Source organism: Triturus cristatus, chromosome 10 (genome assembly GCF_964204655.1).
Source record: "Triturus cristatus chromosome 10, aTriCri1.1, whole genome shotgun sequence".
Classification (NCBI taxonomy): domain Eukaryota; kingdom Metazoa; phylum Chordata; class Amphibia; order Caudata; family Salamandridae; genus Triturus; species Triturus cristatus.
The window spans coordinates 1,201,158,902-1,201,182,214 of NC_140593.1; the positions used below are offsets into that span (position 1 = coordinate 1,201,158,902).

The 23,313-nt window shown below is 40.7% G+C and overlaps 1 protein-coding gene across 2 annotated transcripts in view; it reads left to right on the forward strand.

Annotated features, from left to right (window-relative positions):
• LOC146797048 (myosin-1B-like) overlaps positions 1 to 21,994 on the forward strand; it is a 35,372-nt gene extending 13,378 nt beyond the window's left edge. For both annotated transcript variants that reach the window (XM_085629655.1, XM_085629656.1), the window contains exons 10-40: positions 897 to 1,000; positions 1,124 to 1,262; positions 3,152 to 3,270; positions 3,387 to 3,536; positions 3,628 to 3,798; positions 3,885 to 4,191; positions 4,870 to 4,949; positions 5,044 to 5,131; positions 5,224 to 5,341; positions 5,674 to 5,797; positions 8,631 to 8,767; positions 8,874 to 9,129; positions 9,226 to 9,468; positions 9,949 to 10,125; positions 10,524 to 10,669; positions 10,955 to 11,045; positions 11,131 to 11,520; positions 11,603 to 11,729; positions 12,146 to 12,264; positions 13,048 to 13,244; positions 13,333 to 13,516; positions 13,604 to 13,769; positions 14,074 to 14,198; positions 14,301 to 14,609; positions 14,691 to 14,894; positions 15,004 to 15,129; positions 15,999 to 16,169; positions 16,258 to 16,362; positions 19,652 to 19,747; positions 20,575 to 20,709; positions 21,869 to 21,994. In XM_085629655.1, coding sequence (XP_085485781.1) covers positions 897 to 1,000; positions 1,124 to 1,262; positions 3,152 to 3,270; positions 3,387 to 3,536; positions 3,628 to 3,798; positions 3,885 to 4,191; positions 4,870 to 4,949; positions 5,044 to 5,131; positions 5,224 to 5,341; positions 5,674 to 5,797; positions 8,631 to 8,767; positions 8,874 to 9,129; positions 9,226 to 9,468; positions 9,949 to 10,125; positions 10,524 to 10,669; positions 10,955 to 11,045; positions 11,131 to 11,520; positions 11,603 to 11,729; positions 12,146 to 12,264; positions 13,048 to 13,244; positions 13,333 to 13,516; positions 13,604 to 13,769; positions 14,074 to 14,198; positions 14,301 to 14,609; positions 14,691 to 14,894; positions 15,004 to 15,129; positions 15,999 to 16,169; positions 16,258 to 16,362; positions 19,652 to 19,747; positions 20,575 to 20,709; positions 21,869 to 21,889 — 4,925 coding nt within the window. In that variant the 3' untranslated portion in view covers positions 21,890 to 21,994. The remainder of the gene's footprint in view (positions 1 to 896; positions 1,001 to 1,123; positions 1,263 to 3,151; positions 3,271 to 3,386; positions 3,537 to 3,627; positions 3,799 to 3,884; positions 4,192 to 4,869; positions 4,950 to 5,043; positions 5,132 to 5,223; positions 5,342 to 5,673; positions 5,798 to 8,630; positions 8,768 to 8,873; positions 9,130 to 9,225; positions 9,469 to 9,948; positions 10,126 to 10,523; positions 10,670 to 10,954; positions 11,046 to 11,130; positions 11,521 to 11,602; positions 11,730 to 12,145; positions 12,265 to 13,047; positions 13,245 to 13,332; positions 13,517 to 13,603; positions 13,770 to 14,073; positions 14,199 to 14,300; positions 14,610 to 14,690; positions 14,895 to 15,003; positions 15,130 to 15,998; positions 16,170 to 16,257; positions 16,363 to 19,651; positions 19,748 to 20,574; positions 20,710 to 21,868) is intronic.
• The last annotated feature ends 1,319 nt before the right edge of the window (positions 21,995 to 23,313 follow it).

Genomic DNA, 23,313 nt, shown 5'->3' on the forward strand with positions numbered 1-23,313 from the left:
CGTTGGGTCACAAATGGATACTGACAGACGTCGAGAGTGGGTTACAGACCTCCCTTTAGTTTTATCCTGGTGACCTTATGTAATCAGATCTTCTGCCTGCCAGGAAAAAAGTATGATGTGCACTGAGGATTAGGAGTTGTTGAACCTCTAGTTGTTCACAGGAGTTTCTCTTAAGTACCGAGAAAAGTAAAGTGGACAGGAAGACAAGAGCTATATTCCCCATTGAACATTTAAGAAAATCTTTGTATGTGTACCATGGTTTAATACGGTAGGAACACTCACTTGCCATAGTGAGACATGTTTAAGGACAGGGAGCAAGGCTTTCCCTCTCATGGACAGATTCAGGCTTTTTAAGGTTTCATTCAAGGGGACGGAAATCGACTTCAATTCTAGCACACACTCTCTTTTTCTGAAGGCTTTGCGTGTAGTTATGCGCCCCTCACAGTATATAAGTAGAAAGAAGACTGCAAGTATGTGCATGCATACCAAGGACTGGTGGGCAGACTACAATACTCCTCGAAGAGTTTTGTTTTCTGGGCCTATGTTCCACCCTGGCACCTGATGGTATCAGTCATGGTAGAACTGCAGCAATTGAGTCAAATAAAGAACAGCTGTTGGTCTTTAGCTTAATTTTCTCTGAGTCCTTTTTTGCTATCAAGGAACATGTCTCCAAAGCAAGTCAGCCTTTCTGCACCCTCTAAAGACTATCATGAACATTGCCTCTGTAAAATGGAAAACATTACTGAAAATAACAACCACTTTTTTCAAATGTCTACATTATTCACCTGTACTGTTTCTTGGGAAAATATCTACTTTGTACACATACCTTGGGTTAATAATGTGCTGCTATTCGTGCATTCTGAGACTCCTCAACCCTGCATGTATTTGCTTTGCAGAAATGCTCCTCATTACCACCAACCCATATGATTTCCCGTCAATCAGCCAGGGCGAGATTGTGGTGAAAAGTATCAATGATGAAGAGGAGTTGATGGCTACTGATGTGAGTTACAATACATAATAACCACCATGTCTCCTCACCCTCAGTCACTACAAACAAGAGGTGTAAAAATTCCATTGAGTAGAAGATCACAATCATAATATGCTCCCCCTTATTTCATGACAGAGTGCCATCGATATCCTGGGGTTCAACCAAGATGAGAAGATCGCCATCTACAAGCTGACAGGAGCAGTCATGCACCATGGAAACATGAAGTTCAAGCAGAAACAGCGTGAGGAGCAGGCCGAGCCCGATGGCACAGAAGGTAGGACATGATATGCACATTGCCTTGTATGTATGTATGGATATGTTATTTCTATAACAAGACTAGCCAAAAGACATCACAGCTTTAAGCAGGCATATAGCAGTAATAGGAGAAGAAGCTGGGTTGCAGACGGTTAATGCATTGTGACGTCTTAGGAGAAAAACTCACCAGAAATAAAATTTGAAAGAGGTACTTTGAAGGGGGAAAAAACAGACTTACCGATTGTAAAAACAGGCAAGGGTTCTGTGAGTGGGGAATAAAGGAAGCACAATTATAGGTGATTTAGTCATTTTATTTGAGTGATTAATAAAAACCAATACAAAATGCATGCAATTTACAGTTAAAAGGCTACACAGGTCGCCCATATGTTTACGTTTGGGTCTGATATCACTGGTATGGAATTACTTGCTGATTCCTCAATTCTACTAAGAACATGATATGATGCCATTAGTGTAGCGCATTATCAAGTTCAATGATATAAGGAGGTACCTTAAAATAGATCAATTCATAAAAAAGTACTAAACAGAACAATTTACTACAGTGTGAGGGTGACACATTTGAAGAAGAGGATATAGAGGAAGACCAGCAAAGACACCAGACCCTTATAGGATGAATAGTTTTTATTTATAACAGATTTTACTGAAGTTTTTTGGCGGTACGACACTGCCAGGAAGGCCATACACAAACATCAAGATATAGTACAATGCTGAATAGTACCCATGATTCAGAACATCAACAAAGGAATAAAAGAAACTAGGGAGAAAACCTTCGCACAGACCAGGTCCCACCTCCCACCCCACCAGGAATATCTATCAACAGCATTTGGATGGCGGGGTCTACAAGCTATGAGTATGTCTGTGTCCACATAAAATTATTTCCTGCTAGATGAGGGATTCTGGGGGTCGTGTGAAAGGCAGGTCTATGCCCTTGTATTCAGCCCAACACGTCCAGATTTGATTATGTTTCTGTGGGCAGCCTCATGCCTTGAATACTGCTAATACTATCCCCATGCATTTGTCCATGGTGTGTTTCCACCCACCTACCGATGGTGGAGACATCCCCTTCCACTGTTGGGCTATGTCTCAGGACACGAATAGTTTACTGGTGCTGGGGATAAAAGAAATACTGCGGGCATAAAACAAAAAGTTGTGTACATTCCTTAAAGTGCTATGCTATTCGCGCATCAGTAAAGGCACAAAAAGGCTGAATAAAACACCAATCCAAAGACCATTAAATCGCCTTTAGTGGCACAGGAACAATCAGCTCAATTGTAAAGATCAGCACGACAAGCAACTAAAGTGCAATAAAAAGAAAAACGCTACATGGATCAGGACGTTATCACTTGTTATCTTAGACTGGGATAGGCAAAGGCAAAATGCATTTACATACAGGATACAATTGATTAACCTAACAAATGTCTGTTTAAACCCCCCAAAAAAACATTCGGACTCTATTCCACATTCACCAAGAAGTAGCACAAAGTCAATTAAAAAGTCTTGGTGATCCTGACGTTTTGGTGCAGGTCTGGACAAGGGAACACCCTTTGTTTTGAAAAGGCAATCAATGTAGACGTCACCAAGTTTTGGATACAGAAATCTAATTAAAGAATGTCCTTTGCAAATTACAACTGATGTAACAACTGCAATCATTATGACACAGCCCGAATTAAGTGGAACGTAAAATCGAAAGCACCAAATATGAGATCATGGAGATGGATACATTTTGGTCTTCAAAGAGAAGTTCTAGTACAAAATAGTGGAAGGGAGAAGTAGACAACTTGCAGTAACTGGGCGAACAGCTGTTTTTGGGGATGATGAATTTATGACAGTTTCTGAACGTTATTAGGATTTATGTAGTTCATTAATGTTACAACCTTTTTCTAACTACAGTTGCAGACAAAATTGCATACTTGATGGGTCTGAACTCAGCTGACTTGCTGAAAGCGCTGTGCTACCCAAGAGTGAAGGTCGGCAATGAATTTGTCACCAAGGGGCAGACTGTTAACCAGGTAAAATTGCAATGGATGCCTCTACTCACCTTGCTAATAAGGAATATTTTCATAAAGAGAGGACTATTGAGGTCATATACTTATTCCACGTTCAATTGCAACTCCTTGTTTGTTAGGTCTATAACTCCATCGGTGCACTCTGCAAGTCTGTCTATGAGAAGCTCTTCTTGTGGATGGTGATCCGTATCAACCAGCAGCTGGACACCAAGCAAGCCAGGCAGTACTTTATCGGTGTCCTGGATATTGCAGGATTTGAGATTTTTGATGTAAGTCTAACATCCTAAAGAGGGGGTGGTGAAGTGGCATACTGGACCAATCAATAAATATCTAATCCACAACAATTGGTTTGGGTTTTAGTTCAATACCTTGGAACAGCTGTGTATCAACTTCACCAATGAAAAACTGCAACAGTTCTTCAACCATCACATGTTCGTCTTGGAGCAAGAGGAATACAAGAAGGAAGGCATTGACTGGGAATTCATTGACTTCGGCATGGATTTGGCTGCCTGCATTGAGCTTATTGAGAAGGTGGGTGACTGTTCAAACTGCATATGGTTGTATTAAAATAACATATACACATATACCCAAGTCTCACATAGATATGTTTCTTTCAGCCCATGGGAATCTTCTCCATCCTTGAAGAGGAGTGCATGTTCCCCAAGTCTACAGACACCTCCTTCAAGAACAAACTGTACGACCAGCATATGGGCAAGTGCAAGAACTTTGAGAAACCCAAGCCAGGCAAAGGAAAGGCTGAAGCTCACTTCTCCCTGGTGCATTACGCTGGTACTGTGGATTACAACATCACCGGCTGGCTGGAGAAGAACAAGGATCCACTGAATGAATCTGTTATCCAGCTTTACCAGAAGTCCTCCCTTAAAGTGCTATCCATGCTTTATAGCGCTACTGCAGCAGAGGCTGGTAAGTATCCTGCTAAAAGGCATGTTATGATATATTTATTTGTAATGCACACTAATCACCCCGGGAGGGATATCTCGGTGCCGCAACAGTTCAGATGCAAGCGAGGGTAGTAGAATTAAAACAGTGTAGTCTTAACTGCTTCCTAAAATGAAGGTGTTGCAAGCATGTACAAATGTGGCGAGGCAAGGCATTCCAACATAGAGGGGCTAGGTACGAGAGCGACCTGCCCCCTGATCAGGACTTTTTGACCCGTGGAACCATAAAGAGAGCCTTATCTCTAGATATGAGGAGTGTGGAAGGATGATAGGGGCATATTATCAAGCACAGTGTTAAATTTATTGCCGCTTTAGCGGCAGAAAACTGCAGCTAAAGCGGCTATAATGGGATTGCTAATATGCTGCAGAGAATTCCAATAGAAGCCCATGTTGACACCAGAACATGGGCTTCTATGGGAATTCTCAAGGGCATATTATCAAGCCCATTATTGCCGCTTTAGAGGCAGTTTTCTGCCGCTAAAGCGGCGAAAATTTTAACGCCGTTTCTTGATAATATGCCCCATAGTAAGTTAGCTTCGAGGCTAAGTAGCATGCACATAGAAAACAAAGATATAACATAAAGAGTATGTTGTCTTGACAGAATGCCTAATCCATGGATTGTTTTTGTTACATTCAAACATAGAAGCTGCAGCTGCTGCTGGTGGAAAGGGTGGAAAGAAGAAGAAAGGAGGGTCCTTCCAGACAGTGTCTGCTTTGTTCAGAGTAAGACTTGTACATAAATGTATATAAATAAAACTCTGTTGCATACTCAATACTTAGGATAAGCTTCTAACAATGTATATTTTCAATATCATAGGAGAATTTGGGCAAGCTGATGACTAACTTAAGAAGCACTCATCCACACTTTGTGCGCTGTCTCATTCCCAATGAGACAAAAACTCCAGGTACAATCTGTCAACGTTTACCAAGAACATGGTGTTCTCTGCTGATGTAACAAAATCTAATTAAACGTTTAAATTCTTCCTTCCCCCTTTAGGTGTTATGGATAACCATCTCCTGATTCACCAGCTGAGATGTAATGGTGTCTTGGAAGGCATCAGAATTTGCAGAAAGGGATTTCCAAGCAGAATTCTTTATGGTGATTTTAAGCAAAGGTACATTGTACATCATTAACAGAGTAGCAAACAGTTGAAGTATAATGACACACAAGATGTTTAACTTTATGGAATTATTTGTTTACACTACAACTATAGCAATATACATGTGTTTTGCTAGCTAGAGTACAGCATCACATACTACAAACCCTAGAAGTTAAAGCAATGTTTTAGAATTACTCCAAAGAACACAGCTATGCAAAATAAATATTTGTGTCTGACTGAGGCAAATAACCGTTTAAGATAATAAAAGAAACATGCTATCTTAATTTTACCTTGAAGTTTTAACATGTTCAGCATATGGATTGAGTTTAACCAGGAGTCTCTTTCAGGTACAAGGTTCTCAATGCAAGTGCTGTTCCGGAAGGTGCATTTATGGACAGCAAGAAGGCGTCTGAGAAACTATTGGGTTCCATTGATGTTGACCATACACAGTACAGATTTGGACACACCAAGGTATGAAGTGATGTACTGAATTTAATCAAATGAAAAAAGAAAAATTTATTTGGGTCTACATAACGTAAATGTGTGACACACATGGGAATGGCAGTAGGTGTGGATACCACAGCATTGTTATTGTTAATTGTGATTTATAGAGCTTAATACCGGCAGGTCTCTAAGCCCTATGAGAGGAAGGCTACAGTGCGCCCAGTTGGGTATGGCCCCTAACTGAATGGAATTAGGCCCAGGCTTCCAAGAAGAGGAGGGTATTCAAATTCCTCCTAAATGATAGGAGAGCCCTCTCAGATCAAAGATTGAATGGGAGCCTGTTCCATAGTTGTGGAATGCAGACGTAGAAGGCCTGCCCTTCATTTTTCATGAGGTTGAACCACGGGCAGGATAGTTGGTTCCCCGTGGAGGATCTTAAAGAGCGCCTTGGGACATACTTCACAAGGCGCTCTTTGATGTAATTAGGGGCTTGTCCATGTTGAGCCTTATGGTCCTTTGTTTGATAGGGAGCAAGTGACGTTTTTGCAGTAGTGGGGCAGCCCTTGTAGATCTGGGGAGTTTAAAAATCAACCTCTCTGTGTCATTCATTACTACCTGAAGTTTGCTTAGCAGATTATCCGGTAGCCCAATGTAAAGTGCATTGCCATAGTCTAGCCGAGACAAGATCATAGCTGTCACCACCGTTCGCATGGTGGAAAAAGAGAGGATAGGCAAATATTTCCTCAGTTGCCTTAATAGGCCCACACATGTCTCAAAAACGGTGGAAACTTGGTTAGACAGGGAGAGATTAGAGTCAATTTTTATACCCAGGCTTTTTACCACTGGTGCTGGAGACGGAGTGTCTCCCAGCTCCTGTGGCCAAAATTGATAAGACCATGGGTTATTATCTGTAGTAATGGCCAACACCTCAGTTTTATCCGGGTTGACATTTAGTGAATTGAGAGTCATCCATCTAACTATGAATCTCAAAATGTCTTGTACTCATGCATGGGCTTGGGGAGTATTTTTGATTTGTAGGATGATTTGGGTGTCGTCAGCGTAGTTAAACACTTGACACTCCATTCGGGCCAAGTCCGTCACCAGAGGGCGCAAATAAATGTTAAACAACAATGGTGACAGAGCGCACCCTTAGGGAACTCCACAGGTTATGGGCCCTCTGTTGGACACACAGTCACCCATCTGGATTACATGGGTGCTGTCCGTCAGGAAGTAGGCAATCCATTGATGGATCGTCCCATCAATGCCTATGTCCCGGATTCTGGTCAGAAGTTGATAATGATTCACCGTGTCGAACAAACCGACAGGTCTAAAATGACCAGGACACACGGCTTTTTTTGGTCTACCGTAAGCCTGATTTCATCCAGTACGGACAACATCACTAGCTCTGTGCTATGGTGAGATCGGAAGCCAGCCTGCCTGTCCCCAAGTAAGTGATGGTCTTCCATAAACCCTGATAGGGTTTTAAGAACATATTGTTCCAGGATTTTGGCTATAAAGGGAAGTTGGGAGATGGGTCTATAATTTTTCATAATAGCGGCATCGGCTCCCACTTTTTTGAGTAATGGAATTACTCGAGCTTCCTAAAGTTTTCTGGGGACTATCCCTGTTTCCATTAAAAAAAGGGCTCAGCAGAGTTAAGCATTCTCATGCATTTGCAGGGTTCCCTCACTGGCAAAGGATATACCTTTATTGAGCTGAGCACACAGAAACATATTTGCACATGCTTGTGCTAAAGGAAAATGTTTTCAACTGCTGGCCCTGAAAATCAACTTTGTATTTCAAGGCCCATAGAAGAAGGGAACACCCCACTTGGTTTAGCTAGCCCATTACTAGTCTAATTCCGGAGGTGTGTGTTGAGAACCCCTTCTGCTGAAATGAGACGTTTTCAACCGACACTGCTGTCGCTGGTGGGTATGTGGGTCTTTGATTAAAAAATCAAATCAAATCAAGCTATATTCGGTTGTTGAGAAAACATCCATAAAAGCACAGTATAATACAATTATCAAAATAAGCAGCCAATTAAAATTTTCCTCAATAAACCGAACCTCCAATAGGGAAGTAGTCTAAACTCCAATTTTGCAAGCTACGACAGTAGGAGGATAGTATAGTTTTAAAAAACAAGAAATCGTTCATCTCGAAAAAAATGGATCCCATTCTTACTCCAAGTTCTGCCTATGCTTGACAACCAATTTCAAGAAAATTGCTATCGATTTAGCATAAGGTTCAGCATCTAAACACAAAAGGACGAGAAATGCTGGGCGACACCTACGTAGACCCATAACTTTCAAAATTGGAACGAGCCACTGTTTCCTCATATCTTGGTAAAATTTGCAAAATAGAGTTATGTGGATCGTTGACTGGGGGGAACTTTCGTCGCAAGGACAAGGCTGAGCAAATTTTTCCCAGGTATTCATCTTGGGGAAAGTAACCAAGTGGTGGAAAATATTTAATCTAAGCCTACTTAACAGAAACCTTTCATAGCCCGAGAGATTAAAAGTTAAATAGGGCTGAACCATCATCGATGTTTGACTTTGTAGGGAGTGTTGAACAATGGGTTTAGAGACCTCGCTGGATAGTCGAAGATTCAATTTGTGAAAAAAACATAATTATGTCAGTTTAGGTAGAAAATACTTTCACCACAATGAGAACATTTTTGCCTCTTGATTAGTTATGTACAAGTAGCAGCAATTCGAAATTCCTATTACATAAGACATCAGTTGAACCAGAAAAATTTGCTTTCTCATTCATCCTATTGTGTAACATATATTTAAAGTATATATTTCGTGTTTTCACTACAATTCTAAAATAAGTTTATTTATAAACCACATCCCACTTGAAGGTATTCTTCAAAGCTGGCCTCCTGGGTACCCTAGAAGAGATGAGAGATGAAAAGCTGGCAGATCTCATCACCCGAACACAGGCAGCCTGCAGGGGATTCCTCATGAGAATAGAATTCAAGAAGATGATGGAAAGAAGGTATGGCCAGAACTAGTTACTCATAATACATGTACTGACACCATGGCCCGTACTGATCTCATGTGCTTTTCATTTTTAACGCTGTCTGTACTTCTACTCTGAACAGAGAATCCATAATGACCATCCAGTACAATGTACGGTCCTTCATGAACGTCAAAACCTGGCCATGGATGAAGCTCTACTTTAAGATTAAGCCTCTTCTGCAGAGCGCAGAAACAGAAAAGGAGATGGCAAACATGAAAGAAGAGTTTGAAAAAACAAAGGAAGCACTGGTAAAATCTGAAGCAAGAAAGAAGGAACTGGAGGAGAAAATGGTTGTCCTTCTGCAGGAGAAAAATGATCTTGCATTACAGGTTCAAGCGGTAAGTGAAATCGCATACATATCAAGGACGAACAGTCGACTTTGTGCAAAAGCATAATTAAAGATATTTATATTTTTATATTTAATATTCCATTAGGAAAGTGAAAACATGGCAGATGCAGAGGAAAGATGTGAAGGTCTCATCAAAAATAAAATCCAACTGGAAGGTAAAGTGAAAGAGCTGACAGAAAGACTTGAAGATGAGGAGGAAAGTAATGCTGAGCTGACAGCCAAGAAGAGGAAACTGGAGGACGAATGCTCTGAGCTGAAGAAAGACATCGATGATCTTGAGCTAACTCTCGCCAAAGTAGAGAAGGAAAAGCATGCCACAGAGAATAAGGTAACTTGGCAATGATCTGTTTAAATGGCCGTTTTAAAAATCAATTGCGGACCTCTGGACAGATGTGGGGACCTCATTCATTGATCCCCTCCTAGTGCACTTTCGTTATTGGGGAGTACATGTACTGATATTTGACAGATGTGCACGCCCAACTATTTGGGGTCTGATACAAAAAAAGAAGGGCAACAAAAATTCTAAGAGTACTGGGTGGAGAACAAGGCCTTTACAAAATATGTGAGCAACTTTCACACCACACTGAATACCATGTTACAGTGAACATGCAACTGACTGAGACCACAGATGTATGCAACTGTTGTACAGTTGGACTCATTTGTTGGCACTGATATATGTGCACTGAAAAGAGAATAATATTAAAAACGTAGTAAAAGTAAATACAAATTGGCATTTAAAAAAATGAATCAACTAAGTTGAATATGTGAGCTACATCTATATAAGGGTTATCTATCTATATCTATCTAGGTTAAAAACCTCACAGAGGAAATGGCAGCTCTTGATGAAAACATTTCAAAGGTGTCAAAGGAGAAAAAAGCTCTCCAGGAGGCCCATCAGCAGACCCTGGATGACCTGCAGGCAGAAGAAGACAAAGTCAGCTCATTAACAAAGTCCAAAACCAAGCTGGAACAGCAAGTGGATGATGTAAGTATTCGCAGAGATTGCATACATTATGTTGTATCAGTTAGCTATAGCTAGTTCACTAGCTCAATTCAATGGTTTGCTCCAGTGGGTTTACTTTAAAATACTGTAACACTGTAAATATTAGGACAGAAAAGTTAGCCTGTAGTGATGTGACACATAAAGTCAATATAATCCCAGTTTTCACACGGTATTAGCTAAGAAGGTGAACACGTATTAATGCAACTCAGCATACGCATAAATGAATGTGTTTTTGGATATGTTTCACGGTAAAATGATTTTCAGAAGTAGAATATTATTTTTTCTATTGTATACAACAACAGTATATATTTTGTGAATGAATAAAAACGAACCATTTGTGTCAGAACTCTATGGAATACATTTTGTTTCAATACACTTAGCTCGAAGGCTCTTTGGAACAAGAGAAGAAACTTCGCATGGACATGGAGAGGGCCAAGAGGAAGCTTGAAGGTGACCTGAAGCTGTCCCAGGAAACTGTGATGGATCTGGAGAATGACAAACAGCAAAGCGAAGAAAAACTGAAGAAGTAGGAATTTATTAGTCTATTTGCCGAAATATGGTGTAAAGACAGAGGGATGGTGTCTTCACCACGTTACCATAATATACTTTAGAAGTTATATTTAGGTGTATGTAAAAATGTTAACAAGAAAAACTACAGTTGAGATAATGTATCAGCTGATTTTTTCTGTGCTTAGTTCTGTTAAAATAGCACATTCACCTCTGAAGGCTAAAAAATTCATAGTTAATGTTAACCTGCTAGAGTAATTACCCTCCACAAAAAATTCTACTAAACATATTTTTTAAACAATAGGAAAGACTTCGATTTAAGCCAACTGCAGGGCAAGATCGAGGATGAACAATCTTTGGGTGCCCAGCTGCAGAAAAAAATCAAGGAACTCCAGGTATTCATTCACGTAACGTGCCATTACAGCAACACATTATGATGAAATCTGACTGTCAACTAATAAAATCATTCGAAACTTATAGGCCCGCATTGAAGAACTCGAGGAGGAAATTGAAGCTGAGCGTGCAGCTCGGGCAAAGGTTGAGAAACAGAGGTCCGATCTCTCCAGGGAACTTGAAGAAATCAGTGAGAGACTGGAAGAAGCTGGTGGAGCCACTTCTGCCCAGATTGAAATGAACAAGAAGCGTGAAGCAGAGTTCCAGAAACTAAGGCGAGACCTGGAAGAGTCCACTCTCCAGCATGAAGCTACTGCTGCTGCCCTTCGCAAGAAGCACGCAGACAGCGTTGCAGAACTTGGGGAACAAATCGACAATCTGCAGCGGGTCAAACAGAAGCTGGAGAAAGAAAAGAGTGAATACAAAATGGAAATCGATGACCTCGCCAGCAACATGGAGAATGTTTCCAAGTCTAAGGTAAGATCTTTCTGTAGGAAGCAATCAGTTCTGAAGCTAGTTAACTGTGGACACTCCAAATAATGTCTATTTTTGTGCACAGGCTAACCTTGAAAAGTTGAGCCGTTTGTTGGAAGACCAACTCAGCGAAGTTAAAACAAAAGATGATGAACATCAGCGCATAATTAATGATCTCACAACCCAGAAGGCACGCTTCCAGACAGAAAATGGTATGAATTTCATGTTTGCAACTTGCTCAAAATCAACACAAATTAAACATCTATAGTGCACACAGTAGACCATATTTTCAGAATGAGTGCTCAGATTAAACGCCACACTTAAATTCCCATGACAATATAGGGTGTGTGTTTGCACACTCTGATGTACGTTCTATATTTAAAGTTAATTTCTATTTGACACACTAATGTAGTTACTACTTTGTGCAATAAAAGAAACCAAAAAACGCTATAACTTTGAATGGGATTTTGATTGGCCTTCACAAAACTTTTCTCCAGGAAGATATAGCTGCCAGAATCCCTTGGAGGTGCTACACAGACAATTTCACGTTCCTAAAGCTTATTAATGTTTATTCATCAAACATGAAATAATGAGAGATTAAACGACATAACGAATTGTTTCCTTTCAGGTGAACTCTCTCGTCAGCTGGAAGAAAAAGAATCGCTGATCTCTCAGCTGACAAGAGGCAAACAAGCCTTTACTCAGCAGACAGAAGAACTGAAAAGGCAGCTGGAAGAAGAAATAAAGGTATTTTGTTTTCCTTCATTAAATATTGTCTTTATATTTGGTTAGGACCAAGAACAGGCCCCTAGGGCTGAGAGTATTACTTCTGATGTCCATAGCGCCACTCGTTCTCCCGATTGTTCAATGGTACTTTCAAAGTAACACGCGGAGGAAGTCAAGATGGACGCTTTCGAACATTAGGCGCGATTCTCAAATGCGTAGTAGAGATCCTCCAGCACGCATGTGCTTAATTGTATGAAAGTTATGTTTAAATGACGTGCATCTAAACTCCTACTGGAAGTGGAACAGTAAGGATCCACAAGGAGTCACCAGGAAAATGCATTGCAAAATTAATTCACATGAACAACGCGGTAACTACATCTAGAAACATCAATTCTACGCTGATCTCTGCCTAACCTACAGACAAATATACATGATGTGTGCTGAAAGCTTGTGCAAGTACACAAATCGATCAGATATGTCAGAACCTGTTTAGGAAGGACCCATTTATCTTAAAATATTGTTTTCTGCATTGTATTGTGGAATGTTTGGTTTAAATAAAATCAACAAAGAAATTTAAACACAAAATATTGTTTTCCAGAAAAAATGAAGCCCAAAGTAAAGTTCACGTGAATATTTTAAAAGCATAATTTACACACAACATCCATATGAGTGCATGTAAAAACCTAAAGGCCATTAACACGCAAATATAAACTTTATTTACATATCGCATTGTTCTGTGCCTTTCTAAATGTGCCCCAAAATCAGCAGTGCAAAAAGGTAATGAATAGAGTTGTCTTTTTACAGGCCAAGAACGCCCTGGCACACGCCTTGCAATCTGCTCGACACGACTGCGATCTGCTCCGTGAACAATATGAGGAGGAGCAGGAAGCCAAGGCTGAGCTCCAGCGGGCAATGTCCAAAGCCAATGGGGAAGTCGCCCAATGGAGGACCAAGTATGAAACCGATGCCATCCAGCGCACAGAGGAACTGGAAGAGGCCAAGTATGTTATGCTAAGCAAGGTGATATATACTGTCATGAAACTGATTCTTCTCATTATTTAATACTCACCTTTATTTACAAAATTACAGGAAGAAGCTGGCCCAGAGGCTGCAGGATGCAGAGGAGCAGGTCGAGGCTGTGAACTCCAAGTGTGCCTCTCTAGAAAAGACTAAGCAGAGACTGCAGTCTGAAGTGGAGGACCTCATGGTTGATGTTGAGAGAGCCAACGGTGCTGCTGCAGCCCTTGACAAGAAACAGAGGAACTTTGATAAGGTAAAACTGTCACAAAAATCCTTTTTAAGCAATCAGTGTTCCTTATAATTGTGATTTTTGAGATAACATGTAAACCATCTTTAACAGGTCCTGGCTGACTGGAAACAGAAATATGAGGAAGCTCAGTCTGAATTAGAGGCTTCTCAGAAGGATGCCCGCTCATTGAGTACCGAGATCTTCAAAATGAAGAACGCTTATGAAGAGGCTTTAGATCATCTTGAAACCTTGAAACGTGAAAACAAAAATCTGCAACGTAAGTTTTTCAACATCTGAGCAAGATGATTTTGGTAGAAGAGCAAACACGTGCCAGTACAAAAAACACGAAATTTAAATGTAGGGAACATGGCTAATTAGGTGGGATTCTAATACCTGCTCCCAAAAGTCTGATTAATTAAAGCAATTCATGTTTGCACTTTAACTATAGGCGGAAAATATACGCAAATACCTGTTGCATAAATAATGCACTTTATATCCATGCCCATATTATTGTTGTAGGTTATGTCAACAAACACATATTTTAAAAATCTGATGCCTTCATTTGTGTATATTTCACATAGAGGAGATCTCAGATCTCACTGAACAGATTGGGGAAACCGGAAAGGCCATCCATGAATTGGAAAAAGCCAAGAAACAGGTTGAACAAGAAAAGAGTGATTTCCATGCAGCTTTGGAGGAGGCGGAGGTAAGTCAAGGATGCATTTCAATAATGGAAAATGTATTCAACTGAGGAAATGTTCTGGATAGCTTTAAAACGTTTATGACACTATTCTTCTGTTATAAAAAGGGATCACTGGAACACGAAGAGGCCAAGATCCTGCGCATACAGCTTGAGCTCAACCAGGTCAAGTCCGAGGTCGACAGGAAGATTGCAGAGAAAGATGAGGAGATTGAACAGCTGAAGAGAAACAACCAGAGAGCTGTGGATTCTCTGCAGGGTACATTAGACTCTGAGATCAGAAGCAGGAATGATGCACTGAGGCTGAAGAAGAAAATGGAAGGAGATCTGAATGAAATAGAGATTCAGCTCAGCCATGCCAACCGCCAGGCTGCAGAAGCACAGAAGCAACTTAGGAATGTACAAGCTCAACTGAAGGTACTTTTTTCTGCAAAGGTGAAACTGCTATTTTATGTACGCTTCATCATGATCTTAAAATTAACTGTATTGTCCATATAGGATGCTCAACTTCATCTTGATGATGCTACTAGAGGACAGGATGACCTGAAGGAACAGGTGGCTGTCACTGAACGAAGAAACAACCTGCAGCAGGCGGAAATTGAAGAAATGAGGGCTGCACTGGAACAGACAGAAAGATCTCGTAAAGTTGCTGAACAGGAACTTCTTGATTCTAGTGAGCGTTTGCAGCTTCTGCATTCACAGGTATTCTCTCTCAGCAAATCAACCATAATAGCCCAATACAGATAGTGGTGTACTTTATGGATTACTGAGCCAGTTAAGTAATTCTTCTTTCATTCTTCTTTATTTTTAGAATACAAGTCTCATTAATACCAAGAAGAAACTTGAGAGTGACAACACCCAGCTCCAGAATGAAGTAGAGGAAGCCATTCAGGAAGCCAGAAATGCTGAAGAAAAAGCCAAGAAAGCCATCACTGATGTACAGTCTTTGTTCAGTAGCTCGATAATAGTCAATTTTCATAAGTCACACGGACAGGAATTGCACAAACACTTTACCGAAAAATGTATGCTGCTGTCACAACATATCTATTACCTTTCACAGACAGTGAACTCAACACAGTGAGATACATCTCGGGTGCATCCAAGAGACACACAGAATATTAATTACAGAAAGAAACCACCCTTTGTTTTGTTTTGTGTTGGGCTTTGGAAAAGATGGGTGAAACATTGGCTGACTGGGAAATGAGTCCAGTTCAAACTGGCATTCCAATAGATCTTCTGAGAACTCAGAATATTATTTGACTTTCAGAAGCACTAGTCATTTGCCAGATGTGCCGGATCGGTGCTCATTGTTACTGCTTGTGCAACCAGATAGAAATGGTACTCAACCTCAGTGCAAAAGGTATTATCCCATGGCACATGTGGTCAACCAAAGCAGAAGTGTGAGGCACGGCACACTAAGTCAGGAACCTGTTCCCAAAGAATTGTGCTACCGTTACATTGCCTCTCCTGCTTACTTAGGTGTATTCACCAGAGCAGTCTAGTGACCCAGAAGGCACAATGTTAGTGTCTCAGAATGCAGGCGGCTGAGAGGTCCTCTCACACAAACACGGTACAACAACATATTTTTCACTTTAGCATCATTCCATAGCAGTCGGATTGAGGACAGGGAAATGGTTCAAGCAAGACCACCTACTACTGGCCATCTCTGTGTCACAAACCTTTACATGACTGTAGAAGCTAGTCACCTTATTTAAGGTCATAGCCAAATGTAACTGATGTAATTTATTAGAATGTGTTTACAAGGAAAATACCAATGACAAGCTGCATTCTTATACTTTCATGTAGGCTGCTTTGATGGCTGAGGAGCTCAAGAAGGAGCAAGACACAAGTGCCCATCTTGAGAGAATGAAGAAGAACCTGGAGCAGACCGTGAAGGACCTACAGCATCGCCTGGACGAGGCCGAGCAGCTCGCGATGAAAGGGGGGAAGAAGCAGCTCCAAAAACTGGAGAGCAGAGTGAGTTACAGTCCAGAGCTTAAATTGTCAGGGTTTGGAGAGAGGGGTGAGTGATGGAATTATATATTTGCATCAAATCCCCACTCAGGTTCATGAACTCGAGAACGAACTGGAAGCAGAACAGAAACGAGGAGTAGAAGCCATTAAGGGTGTACGGAAGTACGAGAGAAGAGTTAAGGAACTGTCATACCAGGTATGTGTCTAATTTCATCTAAAAGGAAATGAATCAATAAAAAAAGCACAAGCAGAACCATTTCTACTGATTACCTTTTAATTCTAACACATCTGACATTAGGAATACAAAGAGAATATAACTGTTATAAGATCATAGAATATAAACAGAGAACTATCAAAGTATCAATCAGTCACAATAGATGGGTTTCACAGTTGATGCTGCCCTCACATTCAGCCGACATATTAAAACGTTAGCTACAGCAGTGAATTTTCAGCAGCATATGCTGAAGAAAAACAAGGCACTCAATTCCATCCAAGTCTCTAAGGACAGTGAAGCCAGCACTTGTCATATCCAGAGTAGACTGTGGAAATGTCAAACTAGCTGGTATTCCCCAATCACACATGGCCCAATCAAAGCTATCTCACACATGGTAGCCATGGAGTCAGATTGGTACATAATGCAAAAAGACTTTCTCGCACCATTCCCAGCTCTATGATCACCACTGGCTAACTATACAAACAAGGATATGCTTCAAGTTTAGAATCCTTGTCCATACAGACATGCATATTAAAAGTATGCCTTGTCCTGAAAAGCTACTGACCACATTAAGAAGGTCTAAAGGTCTGAGAAGCAATAGCTCTGCTGCACAAATTTAAATATTCTGTAGCAAGACACGCCATCTCAAGGGCCGCAGTTGCTGCATTGTAGTCTATAAGCATTGGCCTCAGAAATCTCAGACCTTACCTAGTATCTGTTAAAACAATTTGTAACCCAATATCAACCCTACCCAAATGATGTCTTCCTCTCAAAAGGCTAAATTGACATGGTTATCTACCCGCTAATCTGTATTATTATCCTCCGAAGAAGCTTTCACCCTAATTATCTACTGTTAGCTCCCATTCAGGGGAGGAGCACAGGGCAGACTACGGGCCTCAACAGTGGGAGCTGAGGTCATCTGTCACTGGTGTCCTGGAAACCGTCACTGGCTTCTCATGGAGGTTGTGTGGAGCACAAGAGTTCAGACCAATAGTCACAATAATTTCATATCCAGCCAAAAGATAGTACTTTAATATTACAGAAATACGTAATACTACATCATTCAATGGTTACGGCATACAGGGTTGTACTAAGCTGTCTTTTAACAGTGAGGTGCTACACTCTCCTCAGCCATACCGGTAATCATTCACCCTCCCATTATGGTCAAAATCCCATTATTACCATCCTTAACCCAGTATGGGCTCAGGCAAGATAGCTCAAAAGGTCTCATCTTGATACAGCTCACTCGTGAATTGTGCTGCGAAACTGGGGGCCCCTTTACTGCACAAGTCACTGCTGGATCATTCTCTTAGGTCGTCAGTTTCCTCTGGGGTTGCCAACATTGGGACTATGCTGGGCTTCTCCTCCAGAACATTCTCTCCTACTGCAGGGTCAGGCACACTCCTTCCCTCTCTCAATAGGCAGGCAGACTTATAGGCTCTTTATGCAGACCCTAACCAAATTGTTGACTTCACTGGATATCCTTCCATCTCTGGTAGAGTGCTGTCAGTTCTGGTTGCACAGCAGCTCTTCAAGTACTTTGTGGAGCATGCCCTTATTTGGTCAAGAAGTACTTGGGACTAGAACAAAGTGGGGCGGTTTGGATCCAACTTTTATAAACATTTTCGAGACAAGGGATGTGGATGCTGAGTCTGAGGTTTCAGATGCAGATGGGGTTGGACATCTTTAGAAAGACAATTTCAGGCTGCCTTTGTGCAAAGTGATATCTCTAACAGATGCAGTAATGGGGCTGTCTACAAGCAGGAATGGCCACAACATGAACACAATTAAGTATGAGTTCTCTGCAGATGGCTGTCACCAGCCTTCATGGAGCAGTAATCAGAGACAGGCTAAAGGACAGGCCCTGTCTGGAAACTTCCTGAACTTGAACAGAAACTGCAGTCCCACCCCTCACCAGTGCCATTTTCCAAATGGTCTTGCTCAGAAAAAACTAACCAACAGTCCTTTGCTAACAAGGCCTCAATAGAATTCCTAAACAAAGCCCTGTCCCCATCCTCCTCACTTCAGTGTCTTGGTATCCTCCCTCCAGCCACATCAGTGCAGGCAATACTCTTGCATTGTATGGAGGAAGCTGTCCTCATCTCCAACCTTATGCCATGCTAAACAAGGGAAATCTAGAATGGCTCCCAGTGGCTCCAATACTCAGACTCTCACAATGCACAGAGTCCTACTACCTCACACTACGCAAACACACAAACACTGGACATACACATGGGATATAGGCATAAGCTTCAGGATTTTACACCATAGCAGAATTTTACACGAGTCGGGTTAGACTGCTCTCATGAAGATGCGTGAAAAATGTTTGGTCACCTTAAGGATCCAAAACATGTTATGCCGCATCCACCCCTTAAATTGATACTGCAGATTATTCACAGTAGTCCACTTCCTACTATGAGGGCACATATGTGGTGTGTGTGTGTGTGTGTGTGTGTGTGTGTGTTTGAGGACCGGTCCTGAACCTCACACTGTCAGCGGTAGGTCTAAGCTTCTATGCACACACTACACTAGTGTGACGCCAGGGCCAAAGTAAATGTCAAGATACCATTTCACTTGCAGTCAAGCACTCAGAACAGGGGCACATGCCCGTTCACCATGCAGGGGATTCCTGTTCCAACATTCATGAATGAATTCCTGAGTCATAAATAATCCATTATCCTCCCTCCCTTATTTCAGTGACCCTTGTTCCCTCATAGTAATGGGTATATGTAGAGTGTCTGTACATTGTCTCATGAAGATGCGTGAAAAATGTTTGGTCACCTTAAGGATCCAAAACATGTTATGCCGCATCCACCCCTTAAATTGATACTGCAGATTATTCACAGTAGTCCACTTCCTACTATGAGGGCACATATGTGGTGTGTGTGTGTGTGTGTGTGTGTGTGTTTGAGGACCGGTCCTGAACCTCACACTGTCAGCGGTAGGTCTAAGCTTCTATGCACACACTACACTAGTGTGACGCCAGGGCCAAAGTAAATGTCAAGATACCATTTCACTTGCAGTCAAGCACTCAGAACAGGGGCACATGCCCGTTCACCATGCAGGGGATTCCTGTTCCAACATTCATGAATGAATTCCTGAGTCATAAATAATCCATTATCCTCCCTCCCTTATTTCAGTGACCCTTGTTCCCTCATAGTAATGGGTATATGTAGAGTGTCTGTACATTGTTCTTGTTCTTGGTTGCCCTATATAAAAATGCTGAATTTAAAAAACACATTTGCTCTTTTTACTCTGTATTTTCCACTAGTCTGAGGAAGATAAGAAAAACGTCTTGAGACTTCAGGACCTGGCAGACAAACTGCAGTTGAAGGTCAAAGCCTACAAGAGGCAGGCAGAGGAATCTGTAAGTTTTATTTATGTTTCTTACAAAAGCATATTTCTTTTGTGAGTAAAAAAAAGTTTGTGGAGTAAATGGTGAAAGTATGCAACCAATGTACAAATTTCACATGGGACGAATTTTTCTTGTGAAACATTATTCTACTCAGAATCCCACTTCATCTTTAAAATATGTCATCTGTACTATTAAAAAATAGGACATTATTTTCATATCATGGAACTGTTTAATGAAGCAATACTCAAAATAACTTTAGAAACAAGACAAACGGCAGTGCACATTTTGTATTAGTATTGCTCAGTGAAGAAAAATGACCAGGCAAAAAGGAACAGTGTCCAGAACTCCTGAATTGATGTTGATTTTCATCCCTCAAATGTGGAGATGCCATCTGGCTGATAGGTTTTTTTAGGTGTCTTTTAAATTTTTTAGAAAATGGTCTCTGGCAGTAGCAGAGGAGTTTGGTCCTTTTTCTGAAATAATTTGTCAAATAAGAACTACAGGTGGTTAGGAAATTACCATTGACAGTAATGTATTTACTGCTACATGATTTTTATCTGCACTGGATTCATTATTCGACTGCGCCAAGCAGTCCGCTATACAGGCGAATATATTTGTTGTGAAACGTCCATAACTCTGCAGTATTTATTGGCTGTGCATGCTGGAATGACTAAGATGATTGGGACGTCCAATTTGTAATTCAAACCAATCGTGAAACTATGAAATTGGATACCATGCTCTTCTGATTTTGATCACCAAACTGACTATAGAGAACAAATAAAGGTTGTTTGGCCACTGTATTTAGGACAAACAATTCTGTGTTGTTTTTTTACATTTAGGAGGAACAAGTCAATGCACATCTGACCCGATTCAGGAAGGTGCAACATGAGCTTGAAGAAGCTGAAGAAAGAGCCGATATTGCTGAATCCCAAGTGAATAAACTGAGGACCAAAAGTCGTGATGTTGGAAGCAAGGTGAAATAAATCAAGCAGACATAATATTTGGGTCACTTCATTTGGTGACGTGATAATGCATTTTCCCCCAAAAGCATCTGATTTTAACTAAACTTTATAGCTTTAGGCTAGCTTCTGTTACCCAAACAAAGTCTCACTTTACAGTCTCACAAGAGGGTTTTATTAAGTTTAGAAGGGGAACCGCCAGGATAGAGTGTGACTAATGAGATTCATCAACTGTGCAGAGAGCACAAATTATTTCTGCCACAAGAGTATCCATGAGTAGTATAGGCTGTTCCCTATCCTTACCCAATGGTACAATGAGTGCATGCACATATCCCTCAAGTGTTAGTGCCAGGCTACTAAAACCTCTTCTTTGGAGCAGCCCCCCTCCTTGTGAAGTTTGCTTCCTGTTGACCGAAAATGTGTGAAGGATCTGTTCCAATTTTACAATGGACTAAAAACTCATCTGTTTATAATCTATCTCGACTAATCAACTAACTACGCCAAGTTTCCTCCGTTTACCTCTAAGATACTTCCCCACTTATCCTCTCCCCACCTTGTCTTCTGGTCACAGGCGATTTCTTCTTTTATGACAGACACCATTCTTGCCTCAGTATCTTCTTTGTTCTACCCCCACTATATCGTTACTTGATTTACATTCCCCACAATCCTCTCATGTCCATTTCACTTCTTCCTTGTATACTTATCCTCTCTTTTTCCACACACTAGTTCCTGTGCTGCATCTCACCTCTTCTTTAGCAAAAACCATCACATTCTGTTTACTTCACCAATCATCCTCTAATCTCGTGTCTTGAAAGAAAGTTATTTGTCATATATATAGCTGTCAACTGAAGTTACCTCGTGTTTAATTGAAGGGGTTGCCTACTCTCTCTACATTTGTTTGGCACTGACAAACTGCGTTGGTAGAGTAACACGCTTTAAAACAAAACGAGAAATAAGAAATAAATCAAGAAATAATGACCATTTTGCTCTACACTGACATGATGAAAAGACAATCCATGCACAATATCGCACTATAACTATGCTAGGTGTTCGCTTCGAGGAACAACAGCTCCTTGTTTATACTTTGCAAAGTCATTTTCGGATTTTTGTACAATATCACTGTGATGGTGTCACATTACTCTTTGTATTTCAACAAACTCTTTCTTTTCTTTAGAAGGCTGAAAGCGAAGAATGAACAAGTATCTTGTCAACGGGAAGAAACCCAAATTTGCAAAATGTGAACTGAAGGATTCCCTGGCACAGTTTGTCTCTTATAAGCAATAAAAAATATTTGTTTACATTTTTCATCTCATATTTCTCTGTTATCCTCACAGTAAGCACACAAAATTAATTTGCCAGCAAAGTTCTCCTCATTGAGAAATGATAAAAGGAGTATGAGTGGGAGATGGGGTGGGTTTATTTACATCTGAAATTATGAAAAAGCTTAAAAATTCTAATGGTAATGACTGTCTTCAGAGATAACGTTGAATCTAGTTAGCAATCTCCGCAGTCATATGAAAACCCTGGGTTTAAACAAGAAGCCCATTTTAGAGCCTAATTTGTATCTTTCATCCGCCTCCAATGGATGGAGTGTTCACCTTTCTCACAGAAAACACTGGCCATTTCTTTCGTTTTAGAAATGCAGAAATAGCAGGTCCCTGAAATATTTAAACAAAAGATGGCAAATCTGCATCCATTTAGTTGAACTGTTATTCAGGTATCACTGAAGTGACTGTAGAATATATTTTAAATTGTTTCTAATTTCCATTGTTATTTTAGTTATATACCAAAAAGAGGAAAAAATACCGTCTTTGGCTGCTTTTCATAATTTATTTTCTGACCTTGACATAAAAATACTGGTCATGCCGATAATATATAATAAATTGGTGAGGTAGCAACTTTACCGGTGGGAATAGGTGGCAACATTACAGGTGGGGAGAGACTGCCCTGTAGATCAGCCATGTTTGGATTAACTTGCAGATTGTGTGGTAAATTAACTCACCACCAGCCTGTATGTTTGCGATATTTAGTAAAAGGTTATTGTGCACAAATATTTCCAGGGGCAAAACTAGGATCAGATTTTAGCTAAAAATGTCATGTCACCCTCTGCCCTGGTCAGACCACTGATTTACAGACTTTGAGTAACCTGTGATTTCGATGAATTTGTCTTCAGCAGCTGGGAATACCATTTTCACCTTCTGCTTATGTTGTAAGATTTTATCAACTTTTACTTAGGAAGGAACAGTTATGTATTTACTTGGTTCCTTTTGATTCTCTCACATATCTTCAAAACTGCAATAAACTAATGAATCATATATTCAGACCCAATGATGTACACTATTATGAGGTCCAAATAAAATCACTGATAGAAACCAATAGAGAGGCTATGTGGTGGAAGCACCCATTATTCAAGAACAATCCACTCTATAAATCAGATATTTCTTCTGGCAAAAGAGGGATTTTTCATGCCAAATGGGTAGTCTTCTACCACCAGATTGAAGACTCCAGGTGACGTGATCATCATCATGCTTGCATGATAAACAGATTGTTTATTAAGAAGCACAAGTCATACACGGTGATCACTACATGCCAGCATTAACTGACCAGTTCATATTCCAG